This window comes from Lytechinus variegatus, chromosome 7 (genome assembly GCF_018143015.1).
Source record: "Lytechinus variegatus isolate NC3 chromosome 7, Lvar_3.0, whole genome shotgun sequence".
Taxonomy (NCBI): domain Eukaryota; kingdom Metazoa; phylum Echinodermata; class Echinoidea; order Temnopleuroida; family Toxopneustidae; genus Lytechinus; species Lytechinus variegatus.
In genome coordinates, this window is record NC_054746.1 from 25635139 (window position 1) to 25650904 (window position 15766).

Sequence of the window (15766 nt, forward strand, 5' to 3'; positions counted from 1 at the left end):
GTTTTCAACAAAAATTAATTAAAGCTCATTTCGTCCACATACGATCTGACAAGCCAAAAAAAGGGTCCTTATTGTGAACGACATATATTCCCACTAAAAATACATGCTGCGAACTTTCAAAGGGGGAGGGCACACTTGTGTAAGAACGGCATATCTACATTAAAAATTTCGATTGAAAGGGGGAGGGGTGGGCCGGATGTGCCCCCCACCCTGGATCTGCCACTTCTGATCATATCACGATGACAGATTAGAGTGTACATAATTTAAGGTGATGGCTGATGTATGAGGTGCCAATTAAGCACTTACAAAGCTTGTACAGTTACTGTATTTGGGAGTGGTGATATTTTTCTAGTTCAAATTTGCATTAATAAATCAGCACTCCGAAGTGTAGTCGCTACATAAAATGCTCCTTAAATGCTTAATTAGCACTTCTCTTTTGAAGAGTATAAATTAATACGAAATAAATACTATTCATTCATCGTCAACTTTTGATTATGGCTCTCAAGGGGGGGGGGGCGCAGATGTGCCACCCCCCTTGCATTCGCCACTGCTTCTGATAGTAATTAGCGTGTACATAATTTACGGTCACCGTGGCTGATGTATGTACTCTAAAAATAAAATGCTAATTAAGTACTTATAGAGCTTGTACAGTGACTGAACTTGGGAGTGCTGATATTTTTCTAGTTCAAATTTGCATTAATAAATCAGCACTCCGAAGTGCAGTCACATTATGCTTCTTAAAGATCAAGTCAGCTCCAGAAAAATAAATGTTTATTTTAATCAATAGGGAAAATCCAACAAGCACAACGCTGAAAAATTCATCAAGTTCAGTTTTGCTTATTTTTCATGAAATAGATATTTAAACAAGTCAGTTACATGTAAATGAGAGAGTCAGTGATGTTCCTGACTCATTATTTCTTTTATTTTTTGTTATTTGAATTATACAATATTTCAATTTATACAAATTTGACAAAAGGGCCAACTTGATTGAACCACAAAATGTTAAAACAATTGTAATTCCATATGTTCAGAGAGGAACCAAATTTTCTTTCACATGACAAGTGAGGGGAGAACTGGAATATTTCATATTTCACATATTAAATACAAAAAACATAGTGAGTGGATGGCGTCATCAGGGGCCGCTTCTCAACACATGGACAAGTTAGTCATATCTTTATCCACCAACCACGGAGTTAGTTCCAATCTTACTAAACCTGTTTCTCGAAAGGCTTCCTAACTAGAATATCTTGATGTCGATACTATGGATAAAAAGAGCAGACGAGACGTAGCCTTAGTCACAAAATAGCATAATTTTCAAAAAGAAAAATGATGACAAAATTGCAAATATTGTGATGAATCGGGAAATAAATCTTTTCAAAATAATAGCACAGGTGAATTATGCATCATGCATATAGACCATGAAGACTGGAGCATTCGATTGCAGAGAAAATTAAATTATGAATAATTCATTTCATGACTAAAAAATGTCTTGTGGACCCCCGGAATATCCATTTTTTTTACTTTACGAAAGTAAACCATAACGGTTTTCTTTGTAAAATGATGATAATTATACGGTATTTTACGATTCCAAACGTCATCACAATATAGTTTAACGAAACATTTTTAATCATTAATACCAAAACATACGATATTCGACAAATTAGATGCACAAATTAGAGATATAATTTATCCAACTGTTAATAGGGGTCTGAAAACAACGAATACGAGTTCAGATTATGGCCTGACGTGGTAGAATCTTTATCGATTAAATCATTTTACTATTTCAAAATGAATGGTTTTGTGGCGTTTTACCAACAGTTTTTTTTTATAAATATTTAGTGAGGTTGTTGTACCTGATCTTGGAAAAGAGGGCTTCGTGAAATGGTGAGTCAACAAGTAGCTCACTATCTATGATTTAGTCAAGAAGTTAGACTTATGACGGTGTTGAGAAACGGGCCCCAGTTTATTCATTTGCATACAGCGGACCAGCATATGCATATAACAGTTTTGTGAAATAAAAAAATGTCATAACTTTCTTATTTACATCAGATTTTGATGAAATTGTCAGTGTTATGCTTGTTGTATTTCATTTGGGGTGGACTTGTCCTTCAAATGCTAAATAAGCACTTCTTTCTTTTAAAGAGTATATAGTATGTAAGAAATATTATTCATCCCCATCCAACTTTACAGTAGAAATAGAAATACTGAAACAATTAGATTTCCCCGACCTTCACTGCTTAAATGCAGTTGGAAATGACTGGTAATGTGTTAAAAGTGTACCCCCCTCTTTCTCTCTCTAGGGGCACGATTTTACCACTGCCCCGACCGGGCTCCGTTTTTTCCTTCATGCGCCACTGATCTAGCCTTCTCTGTTTCTGCCCCAATTCAACATGGTCAGAGGAATAAATTACCAACACACATTCATAATGCCTACTATTCTAACTGGATCAATTTAAGATCCTACTACCCCTCCCCCTTATTTTAATGTCTAGATATTTCTAGTCTGTATACTAGTTGTGGTTTGGTCTATTTTGGCGGTGCACATCTTTTTTGTCTTGTTGCTCTGTTCCCTTTTAATTTGAGATCTGATAATAAACCATTTATAGATTACACTTGTGTTTTTACAATCCCGGTGAATAACTAATAGTCAGAAAATTGAGCGCATGGCCGGGTTGACGCCATGGCTCGTCATACCAAAGGACGCTATACAGTGCGTATCAATAAAAGTTTACACTTAGAAAAAATCCTGTGAAATTATACATGTATGATATCCTGAAGATTTTTCCACATTTACACATTGGTACAGATCCATTTAAGCAAGTGACGATGTAACTGTCGAAAAATATTTCTGCTTGAGTTAGCGCCACTAACTTTTGAAGTTAGTGAAAAATGATTTGCGCAGAACTTTGAAATAGTTATGCGAATAAAAGTAGACATTAATCATGAAGAACACGTGGAATTTAGCTAGTAAAATTGATTTGAAGATATATTTACCTCTTTAAAACTTGTTTCCATGCACAAAACACTTCGAAGAGTGCATTGCGCCCCACCCCACTCCCTCACACACCGAGGCCATCGTGACGACATACAACGACGACATACACTGAGCTGTGATTTACATGAATTGGCTTAGGCTTGATTTTCATTTTGTTAATCATTGTCAAGCTTGGAAAAACAAGTATTAAATGAAAAATGAAATGTAAACCCACTTTAAATGATAAAAACTTAGTGAAAAGATGCTGGAAATGTCTGATATAAACTTTTGTTCAGATTCAGTAATGTCCTCAGATCCAGCTGGCACAAAAAGGGTATAAAGGTTGTGATTACTAAGTGTTGAAATTTCAATTTGGGTGGCAAAATTGTTAGAAAATGCTTGAATTAATCCGTTTTATTTCAGTTGACTAAAGTGCAAGGGAGATGTAAGAGAAATATTTCGCAGATTAAGTTTGATTTCGCCCTTTTCCTTTAACACAGCGTGAAAACGATCATTTCTGCGCAAACAGATTTCATCGAGCTTTGCAGAAATAGACAGTGCTTACTCAAGTATAACATTCTGTCAAAACTTTTACTTTCATTTGATAGATTAGACCCAAATCCAAGATTGTATGTGAAAATATTATCCACACGTTGTATATTTGTTTAATTCCCATACCTTTTTCAAAGTGTAAACTTTTTTGATACGCACTGTATAGTCCGCGATGAGATAAGTTTGAACCCACGACCCTCTGATTACAAGGCGCAAGTCAGGACTCTGAACGTGACACTTCCAAACGTGACAAACAACATTTCTCATTTTGGATCAAAAGTGACAAAAATGACCACAGTTACGTCACTGAATATTGAGTGTAGCTGCCTCTTTGGAATCAAAGCACAATTTTACTCACACAAGCAAACAATATGAGACACTCATTTAAAAATGGTCATGTAAACTATTGGGGAAGGCGGGGTAAGTTGTGACACTTTTTGCATTTGGCATGTTAGAATTGATATACTAATAATCTTGTAGAAATAAGTACCTTTCCTTTCAATTTAATTCCTGGAAAATATTTTTCACCTACATATAATTTTCTACCCCCACACTGAAAGTCATTGTCACCTTTGAAAAAAGCGATGTCAAATGGCTCAACTTGCCCCATCTGTGGGGTAAGTTGTGCCACCTTCTGGGGAAAGTTGAGTCACAAAAACTATGTACAAAATGTATGATAGGGGAAGAACCAACATGTGAATTTTTATTTAAATTCTTTTCACTTACTAATTTTCTATAAATGCTATTAAACATCCTCTAAAAGTAAAAGAACTGTCATGAATTTGCTCCTTTCTGCCTGCATATCAATGGCTTTTTAAGGTTTATTTGTTTTTTCTTATACATTCTCAGAAAAATTACCATGGCTCAACTTGCTCCATATTGGCTGGCTCAAATTACCCCAGTCCGAACTTAATGCCATTTTTCACATCCACACATTTCTTATGCATCCATCATGTCAAGAATATGACAAGAATGAGAATCCATACCTGGACTAGCAATGTTGATCTTATTGCTTTATTACATTTAAAGACGTGTGTGGGTAAAAAGCACTGATTTACTTCACACTTTTTTTCCTTTTTTTGGCAGAAATTTGTATTTTACCCTCTAAAAAGTACTTTTTGTTTAAAAGTTGAAAACACCGTGATGGGGTTAAGGGTTATGTAATGGGTCATCAATACATGACACCACCACAATGTCTGACTCATTCATTATTGGCCTGGGGCTGGTGGCTCAACTTGCACCTATGCTCAACTTACCCCGCTTTCCCCTACCGTTTGAGCGAATGGTCAAGTTGGCCATATTGAGCAAAGGATGTGGTAACAATCGGACAATAGTTCACTGATTCGAGGTGACATGTGCGATTCTGAATAAAAAAAATTGAATTTTATTCGAGCAATGGGAATGGCATAGTTCATTTGGAGGTGAATAACTGGCTTCCAAAACCACAGATTTATGGATAGGGTCAGTGAAAATATCAATTGGAATCAGGACATATCATACCCCCATTGTGAAGTTTGATATTGTACAGAGGGTCAAGGTGCACAAATTAAATGAAAATTGTCAATAATGTCTCAGACACTTGATATGACTGATTGCTTCGTAATGTCACAACACATAATATTCCACAGGTCTTCCCCGAAATAAGAATTGTTGCGAAAGACCCTAAATCCATGTTAGCTTGAAAAATGTCAGTATGTTCTGCACTCATAAGTAGTACAACTTTCCAAAATATATCATGTAATAAAAAAGTATATACATTTCAATAATCATATAGATGAAACAAATTTTGAAATATCCATCTTTAGTACCCGACGACCCGAATGTAATGGCAGCATTATACATAATGGAGTACTCATTACCATGTTTATACCTCAGTCAAATTTGCTCTACGGCAAGTCGAAAACAGCCGTTTTTATTTTTTTGTATCAGCTACATATAAGTGGTTTGAATAAAGCGGCTGTTTTCGACTCGCCGTACGGCCGTCATAGGGGAAATGTGACTGTAGTATTACCGTCGGTCATTGGCGGCGGAAGCCAAAAATTCAGGTACCTCTGAAATTTTGGGATGGACACACTGGGTGCGTTTATTCGACACTTTTTTACCCTAGAATCATGATTAGAATCATGATTCCAATCACGATTCTGCAGAATCACGATTGCGTTTAGTCGAAATTGAATATAATCATGATTAGAATCACAAACATGAAACACGAAAAAAGGGGCGTTTGGAAAGACGTTTCTGTAGAATCACGAACGAAAAAGGTCGTATAAACGATATCGTGATTTGAATCATGATTCTATGACGTCATTGTGTCGTGCTTCTTCCGGGTTCGACTCAAAGGCGCGCGCTGTGTTTCGTGCAGGTTAATTTTCGTGTAGCAGTATTGCCAGCATTTAGGAATTATCATTCTGTGTATTGTACCTGTACCCCCGGGGTTGTACTGTAGCGTCATTTGTATATTTCATTGTTTTCATCAATCATTTCTTCAAGTTCCAAAGGCACAAATTGGACTGATCGACGATGAATTAACTCAGGGCTCTGCTTGTGCTTTGGGCTCAGCCTGAAGCACAAGCATCCCTTACCGGGATTCACAGAAATAAGACGATCCTTTTCAGCGGCGCTTTCGAGGGAGGGATTTCAACGGAGATGTGGCACCGCCTGTCGAGACAAAATTAACAGAATTCGTGCCCAGTACAGGACCATCATAGACAAGAAAAATCGATCGGGAGGTGGGAGGGAGGATAATGACCCCTTCTGGTTCCCGATCAAAAACAATATGAGGTACAATACACGGAATTCTGGAAGTAAAAGATTTATTTTTCGGAAGCCGAGTAAGCGTTGCACTTGCACAAACGTTTGCTCGTTAGCTCCGGCGGCAGCCAAAATCTAGCAGCCGACGTGAAGTTAGAAACACGTGCGAAAATGTTGACCTATACTTCCTGGGTCAAACTGCGCGCTGTGATGCGCACTGGATCGGCCCTAATTCAGGGAGAAACAGCGTTAGAAAGATGGTCGTATAAACGCTGATTCTGTCGGATCGTGATTCATGCTGCTGTTTTGAATCATGATTCAAATTGTGATTCAAATCATGATTCTGGGTCGAGGTCGCATAAACACAGCCACAGTTAAAAAGTTTAACAAGCAAAAAAAAAGGTCATCGACCCAATTTTAGGGGGGAACCACAAAAATTTTAATAGGGTCCACCTAAAATTAAGGGGGAAAAAAAGGTTATCATCATAACAATTAGGGGGCAACCCCCACCTCAAATTTAGGTGGGGACAAACAATACCAATTCGGTCAACGTTGAAAGCTTCTCATTAAAAAAAAACGAAGATAACTCAATAACGTAAAGTTCAAAACAGTATTCTAAAGCTACACATCTAAATGAGTTGAATAATAAACCCTTTGCTTCAAATTTACTTATTTTACCCCTTATGAGTATTTAAGCATGTGCAGGTATACAACAGAACAGTATGGCTAAAATGAAATTTGACAATGGTCAGAACCCTTCACTGTTAAAATAATTTTAACAACGCTGTTTACTAAATGAATCACATAGTATTTGTTTGAACATTAAACAAGTATAATCTTTCACAACAAAGTTTGAATTCAAATATGGAATCATCAATAATGCAAACATGGTTGTTTAAGATTTAAAAAACTGTTTAAAAAACTGTTGTGCTATTTACATAGTAAACAGCGTTGTTTAAATTATTTTTAACAGTGTAAATGAAATCTTGAAGGAATAAAATTTAAATCAACAACATGGTTAAGTTAAAAAAAATAACAACAAATCAACGTGATCGATTGGTTTGGTAATTGGTCTCTGTAATCGAATTTCGTTAACTTCTTTTGCTCTAAAATACAACCATAATCGGACCCTATTCAACCATGAAAGGTCGTGGTTTTGTCATTCCAATGCGAAAAGCTTGACTGAGTTTTGATAAAAGTATTTTACAGCCCTGCTGACCTGCATCCCTCTAATCTGCTTATCCAACCATATTAATGATCCGCGGGAACTAATATACGGGTTAATGTAGCTGATATCTACGTACTTTCACTTGCTGCTGATAACGTGCATATACATGTACGTATCTCATGCTAATGTGACTTGTTTTTATGTAAACCTTATAATATCGCTACGATGCTGCATTGGAAGAAGATATTCATAATCTTTGGACTGAACATTTCGGTAATATGGATTGTAATTTCACTCATGTCACTAAGCACATTCAAACCTCCGCATCCCCAGAAAAACCTTTTACATCGTCATCGCTCCGATCTCGACGGCAACTTCACTCGGCGCTTTTCAGGCGTGGTAGATTCCGAGGTAGCCACGCCTGCAGGAGGGAAAAATCCATTATGCTATAAAGTTGTTTATACTTGGCTGGATGAACGTGATAAATTTCATGTCAATCTGATATTCAAGGAAACTGGCAGGTTTTCTTGTCCTGGACTTTCTTGTGGTGTTCAGATTGAACATGGTCGCAACCTGACCAGACTTGCTGCCAGTGACGTCGTAATTTTGTTTTACAAGTCAGAATGGAATTGGTATGACCTCCTTAAGCATCAGTCGGACAGACAGAAGTGGGTTTTCTGGACATCGGAGAGCCCACGCCACACCAACCACCGTGTCATTCCGCCACCAGAATATAGAAATAAAACTTATGATTACATCATGACATATAGGAAAGGGGCAACGGAGACAGATGCATATCTCTCTGATGGTGGATATGGTCATTTTGATAGAATAACGCCTTTGGTTCCGAAGAATGATAACACGAACTGGGCGGCAAATAAAGACAAAATGGTTGCATGGGTATCTACTAATTGCTACCCTCGAACATTAGGCTATGATCGCACGGGGTTTGTGAATGCATTGGCGCGACATGTCGAAGTTGGTAAATACGGCCCTTGTGGAACCATGGCTTGTAAGGATCTGGCTACCTGTGGTCTGCAGAAGTACAGGTTTTACCTAGCGCTCGAAAATTCGGAATGTGACGATTACATCACTGAAAAGTTTTGGTACACTTCGCTTACTCTCGGTTTGATACCCATCGTGTTTGGAGCCCCAAAGGAAAACTATCTCAGAGTAGCTCCACCCAATTCCTTCATATTTGTTCCAGATTTTTCATCTATAGAAACGCTGGCAGCTTACCTGGTGAAGCTCAGTGAAAACGATGCCCTGTATAATGAATATTTTGAATGGAAGAAGGAAGGGTCTGTTACAACAAATATGCAGTTTGAAAACATGCAACCCCAGGCTCTCTGCGATCGTGTTGTCAATCGTGTATTAAAAGACGAGGAAATGGATCGGGTTCAAAAAGGAAAGAGAGGAAGGAAACCGTTGGTCAATGATTGGGATGAATGGTGGACAAACTCGTGCCATTCCACCGTGACTGGACTCCCTATTCCTGAAAAGTGAAACATTTTCTTCAATTTTGTTCGGTAAAAAAAATAGGCATATTAAAGAGTTATCAAATCATACGAATACTACGTTTAATTTTAGACGGTGTTAGATTGGTGTGCAGGATAATTATATCAGTTTGAGATAAATGTATAATTCTGGGAAAAGCGCTTTATAAAAATTGGCTATTATTATTATTATTGAAAAAGAAATTAAAGACCTTCCTGCCTACTTATTTTTTTATTGGTTCACTCCCACTTGACCTCAAAGGGATGGTCCAGGCTGGAAATATTCATATCTCAATAAAAAGAGTAAAATTCAGAAAGCAAAATGCTGAAAATTTGATCAAAATTGGATAACAAATAACAAAGTTATTGAATTTCAAAGATTTTCACTATTCCAGTGGAACGGTTCTAGGCATGTCTTTATGAATATTCATTAGGTGTGCTGATGATGTCATATCCCCACTTGATCTTTTGTATTTAAGATATGAACTAAAATAATTGTATTGACAACTCATTAAGTGCATTAGTTATTTTATTGCCGGAACTTATTTCATCATAATGGAGACAGATTACACATACACATGTATGAAAAAAAATGAAACATTAATGATTTCATGTAATAGCATAAGAAAAAGGAAAGTGGGGATGTGACATCATCAGCCCACCTAATGAATATTCATGACGGTGTGCATATAACTGTTTTCACATAACATTGATATACTTTAAAATTAAATAACTTTGTTATTTGTTGTTCAATTTTGATTAAATTTTTCAGCATTTTGCTCTGTGAATTTTACTTTATTTTTACAGATATATTTTCAGCCCGGACCATCCCTTTAAATAGTCAACTTAGCAATCATGCGATAGTGATGTATTTTCTAAAATTCTATATTATTCCAGTTACTCTGGTATAACAAAATACAGTTGCGTATGTCAAGTTATCAAGGATCCGGATACACGAGGTCTTTGTAAGGAACGCCATCCGGATCACCGACTTGATGCAATACTCAGAACAAAGCAAATTCATGCATTCTTCTCAACCTATTAACATATAATCAATTAGTCAGATTGCGTCCAAAATTGTTATAGATTTTGATTCATAACGTAAGGATTAGAATTATTGCACTGTTTCGATTTCAAATAATAGTTTGCCAGTTTGCGTGAATTTATAACTTTAGGAGATCTAAGAGACCTCCTTTCTAAGATCATTCAATTTGATGTAAATAGTTATTTAATAAAAACTTGTATGAATGATTAAGATTTTTTTTATAGGCGTGTATATTTCATCATGATCTTCTAGATCATTGAATGTTTTGAAAGCAAATTGAATTATGAATAATTTCTCCATATAGGTTGAAACGAATGCAATTATGGCTCATAGTCACATTTTATAATGAATCGCTGTACGAATGATGCACCACAAGATCTTTTTGAGGTCCATGCAGCCAAAATTCCAGTTTGATTAGTAGGCCTATAATAGATATATATTATGTTATTCAAGCATTCGTTACACTGTTAGAAAAAATAAAAGAAGTTCCTGCAGCAGAGTCTCGAGAACACCTGTAATCTTACCGAATTGCGTAATGATCATTCTGTAAATTCATAAAACAATAATTTTTCTGCAATTTAACAGAACAGGTCTGTTTAAAAAGGGGGAAAAGGGTGTTTTATTCAAGGAAATTTGTAAGATTCCATACATCAAATACCAATTTCCTGTGAGATTACGCAATTCGGTAAGATTACAGGTGTTCTCGAGACTCTGCTGCGGGAACTTCTTCTATTTTTTCTAACAGTGTACATTTTTTAATATATTTGCAAATATCTCAAGAAAATTTGCTCAGCTCCATCCCCCAAATAGCTCTAGATCATCCTCATTTTTTTGCGGTGACATTGTTAGATAAATTATTGTTAGCATGGTTAGGCGGGGCAGGGGTGTAGCTTTGCTAGAACGGACCACCTGTTACCCGTCTTTTTATTGAAAAAATGCAATATGAGGCATGATATTGCATCATCAGCAAAGAAAGGTGATGGAAAGGTATTATTGTAAGCATATACTGAACTCTTATTTACCAGTTCCGGTTCTATTGTCAAATGTAAAAACAAGTAAAAACATTGTAATCTAATTTCAAAAGCTCTAAGGATTATTAATCGCATGTGAAGAAACACGTCACAGATATGTGGAAAAGATGTAACTACGAGGAAACAGGAACACCCGCTTCACAACCATACACTCGAAATAATGGCAATCATAGTTGAAGCCATCACGATTATTAAATGCCATCATTTTACATCAGTTTACAGAGTACATGACTGTTAACAATATTTAGACTTTTTGTTGAAGGAACCCACGGCCGATCACCGGCTTCGATGCCTAATTGATGCCTTACCAATGCTTATTGAACAGTGTATTACCATGGAGATAGAAATAATTCAATAATTTTACTTTGACACCCATTAGTACTCTCGAATTTGACACAAAGGCTATTTCTAACCGGACCGTGAATGCGTAATACCCGCTTGACTGATGTAAAAGTTAAAAATATTTTGTTCAATCAATTCAGAAATGAAGTTAAGGCGTTAAATGTAGAATATTTAGAATGTATGCGTGTGCATACTACTTCTTTTGATTTGATGTGATTATAGAAATCCCACGGGATTAGTAAATTTAAAGAGCGGGAGTTTTTGTTCTATCTTGCCTTGAAAATTTTGTGTCATTTCAGAATGATTACATTTGTTCTTTTAAATTAATTTGTTAGAAATTAAAATTTGCACCCTGAAAATGATATATAAGTTTGGCATTCTATTGTGTTGATGTTTCTGAATTTGATTCGAAATCGCTTTTAGAGCGTAAATGGCTCATTTCTATTAGACAATCAGTCATGTGTGTGTGTGCGAGTGAGAGCAACAGTGTGTGTGTGCGTATTATGTTTCACGTGGAAGATATTTCCTTATGAATTGGTTTATCAAATGTTTCACGGATTATTACATGCACTGTCAACGTTTCGATGGGTAGTGCAATTGTGTTTGGTGAATGGACGTGTCTTTCGTGTGGTGTAGTGAAAGTGATTGGAGCGTGGTGATCCGGGGGGGGGGGGGGGGCACTCGACCAAAAAAGTGGTGGGGGTGTGCCGCGGGCGAGACAAAAAAAACGGGGGCCTTGGAGCGGGCACATTGTAAAAAGGATGGTCCTCGGAACGGGCTTCGGAACGACAAATGTTTGTGAAAACGGGGGTCCTTGGAACGGATCGCCAGCGTGTGAGCGCGGCCTCCAGTCCGCCGGGAGCTCTGCGGCCGCTTTTCACCAAAATTGCAGCTCATTCGACGCGATCGGAGCGGCGTAACGAAAAATATGCGAAGCTTTGGACCCGGGGGGGGGGGGGGGGGGCACTTACATTGACGAGTGGATACCATTCGCGACCAAAAAAAAACACGTAAAAAGGATGTCTTTTTCATGATAGGGCACGTTACGTACGTAACGTGATAAGTGTGTCAAAAACACAAAAATTATGAAAAAGGGTATCTATTTCGCTAGGAAAATTACGTGTTTAGGGTCGAATTTGCGGGGACGATAAAACAAAATTAAAATGTTTTATAAAGGATGTCCTTTTTGCCCCAACACTTCGTGTTTAGAATCCGATTTGCGCGAGGTGTAGAAGGTCGGGTCGTACTAAACCAAATAAGGTAAAGCTGACGACCGAAGGACCCCTAACAATAAAACATTCCCGTACTTGTTTAGGGGTTCATTTCAGGGAATATTTGCCAAGAGTATCGTTTTGTTTCCAATACTTGTTAAGGGTTGGGTTTCACACGCCAATACTTGTTAAGGGGTGCATTTTCAGAATATGGAAATTACGTGTTTAGGGTGCTTTTCGAGACCCCATGGTCGCGCATGGTATCCACTCGTGAATGGAAGTGCCCCCCCCCCGGGGGGGGGGCTTTGGAGCGGATTTCTCTCTTCTTTTTCTCGATAAGAAGAAAATGCTATGCCTTGGAGCGGCTTTCTTTGTTCTTTTTCTCAACAAGGCAAAAATGCTATGCATTGGAACGGAAATTTGAGTGTAAAAATAGGGATCCCCTCCGCGGCACTACCCACTATGCATTATATACTGAGTGCCCCCCCCCCCCTCGGGGTGGTGATGCCTGTTCACATTTTAATCTGTTATTTGGTCAGTTTCATTTGAATATTTTTCGGGATAGGGCGTTGAAACTTCGATACCCGATTCGATAGTTCCTATTTTACTTTATTAACTTTAAATGTCACAGGGTTAAGAGATACAAAGGAAAAGCCTTTTTGATTTTTGCACAGATAAAGGCAGTCACATATTTTAAGGAAACATATATAGTACGATAGAGGTAGAAGAAAAATGAAAATCAGAGTGGAATGGCAAATTATTGTTTAGTCATCACAATGGAACAAATCATAGTAAAGGTGTTTTAGTTTCGATTTCTCCAAATTTGAATATGAAAAATGAAATATATGAGTACTGGTGAAAATGGAAGACTTATATGAAATTAGAATACCAACAATCTACTTTTTACTAGTAAATTGCTAGTTTCCTACCAGAGATAAAGGAAAGATGCCATGGAATTTTTAGATGAATTGAAAAATCGTATTTCAAAGTTTTACAGTTCTGAAGGTACAATTATTTTAGGTGGAAATTTTTATATGATAATGAAGGGGGAATTATGGGGCCTCGAAAGTTTATTAGAAATCGATTTAATGAAACGTTTGAAGACCTGGATAGATTATGGAGAAGAGTCCAGCTAAAAAAATGGCCAATTGTTCAAAGTCGCTTGGATTATTGGTTCGTTTCTTTGCATTACATGATTCTCTTAACTGTTGTGATATTTTCAAATCAATTACACCAGATCACTCAGGTGTACTGCTTCAGTTACAGAACTATGTAAATGCTCCTCACGTTGTGAATTCTTATTGGAAATCAAATGACAGTTTGTGCGTAGATAAAGTTTTTTTTAGAATATTTAAAGATAAAAAGAGTGGATTCCCAAGATAAGGATAAAGATTAATAAACATGAGACAGTTTATTAATACTTATGCGGGAAGAAAAGGTAAAGCTTAGGAAAGTTGAAATTAAAAAGAAATAGAGAAAGAAATAGAAGAATTAGAAAGTCAACTTTTGCCTCAGCCATTGAGAAATATCATTGATAACATTGATGATAATCTAATTTGAACAAGTTGTACGATTACAGTCAACGAGGTTTAAAAATTCGGTTAAGGGCAATTTGGTTTGAGGAAGGAGAACACGAAACACACCAGAACCACCAGAATATCCCGGTGGTTAAGTCGCTGCCCGGCAAGCAGTAGATGAGAGGTTCGAATCCCACTGGTTTCAGTTTTTTCTGACTTATGACTTTCATTACAGATCGAGCATGCGATCTTCAACACATGAGTAATGCCGAAAAATATTTTGAACAGTTATTGAAGTCTTAGAAACGAAAAGTGTGATAAAATAATTATATGATGACAATGAACGTATTATCATTAAGGATAGAAAGAAAATATTGAAGAAGATTGTACTCATTGAATGAAGCTATTGTTATTGAAATTTTTTTGTTCCTTAATTGAGGAATGATTATTAGCTAGTGAGTTCCAGAATTTAGGACCGTTGAATAGGAATGTATTTTTGGCCAGTAAAGTTCTGTAAAGTGGAATGTGAAGTTCGTCAGAGTGTCTCGTGGGGGTAGTTATGATAAAATTGATTTTTAGGGAACATGGCATGAAAAATATGGGGAAGTGCATTATTATTATAACTATACATGAAGTGCCCTAACTGTAGTAAATACAGGTCTTTGACTTTCAACAGTTTACTTTCTAGAAAAAGTGGGATCGTATGAGAATGGAAACATGTATTATAAATAATACGAAGTGCTTTCTTTTGCAAAAGCAACAATTTATCTAATAAATATTGATGGGTATCACCCCAAATAAGAATCCCGTAGTTTAAATAAGGCAAGATTAAGGATGAGTACAGCATGATTAATGATGTGGAGGGAATGCAAAGTTTTAGCCTATTAATGATACCTATATATTTCGTGAAATTATTTTGGATATATTTTCAATATGATTTTTCCAATAAAGTTTACGGTCAACTGTTATTCCAAGAAATTAAGTGTAAAGTACCATTTCTAATGGGGTACTATCAAACATAATGTTCATCGGTAACTTGTCTATGGAATTACTAAATAACATGCATTTTGTTTTGTTAAGGTTCAAAGATAATCGATTGGCTCTTATCCATTCAGTAACATTAATAAGTTCAGAATTGATAACATCAACTAAAGTTTGTGGATTCTGATGAGAAAAAATTCAGGTGGAATCATCTGCAAACAAAATAAGGAACAATATTTTGGATGATCTACAGAAATCATTTATATAAATTGTGAAAAGAAGTGGGCCCAATAAGCTACCCTGGGGAACTCCACAGTTAACATATTTCAAATTGGAGTTGTGCTCTTTAACAAACGCGTATTGTTGTCTGTTGAATAAGTAGCTCCTGAACCACTCCAAGGACTTCCCTTGCACACCATAGTAAGACATTTTTTAAAGTAGGATTTCAGGATTGATGGTATCGAAGGCCTTGTAGTAGTCCAGGAAAGTACCCACAAGGTGACTAGATTTGTCTAGAGCATTGACTACTTTGTTGACAAAATTTATCAGGGCATGAGTGGTGTTGTGCTTTTCGCGAAACCCAAATTGAACATCACATAAAATATTATGCATTGACAAAAAAATTTCGGTTCTAACGTATACTATTCTTTCAAGGATATTAGAAAATGTGGGCAAAATTGAGATAGGTCGGTAATTAC

General features: G+C 36.7%; 1 protein-coding gene across 1 annotated transcript; it reads left to right on the plus strand.

Moving 5' to 3' along the window:
* Window positions 1–7525: 7525 nt before the first annotated feature.
* LOC121418845 (alpha-(1,3)-fucosyltransferase 7-like) lies at window positions 7526–9128 on the plus strand. The gene has a single exon (XM_041613027.1). The coding sequence runs from the start codon at window positions 7671–7673 to the stop codon at window positions 8949–8951; it is 1281 nt and encodes a 426-aa protein (XP_041468961.1). The 5' UTR covers window positions 7526–7670; the 3' UTR covers window positions 8952–9128.
* The last annotated feature ends 6638 nt before the right edge of the window (window positions 9129–15766 follow it).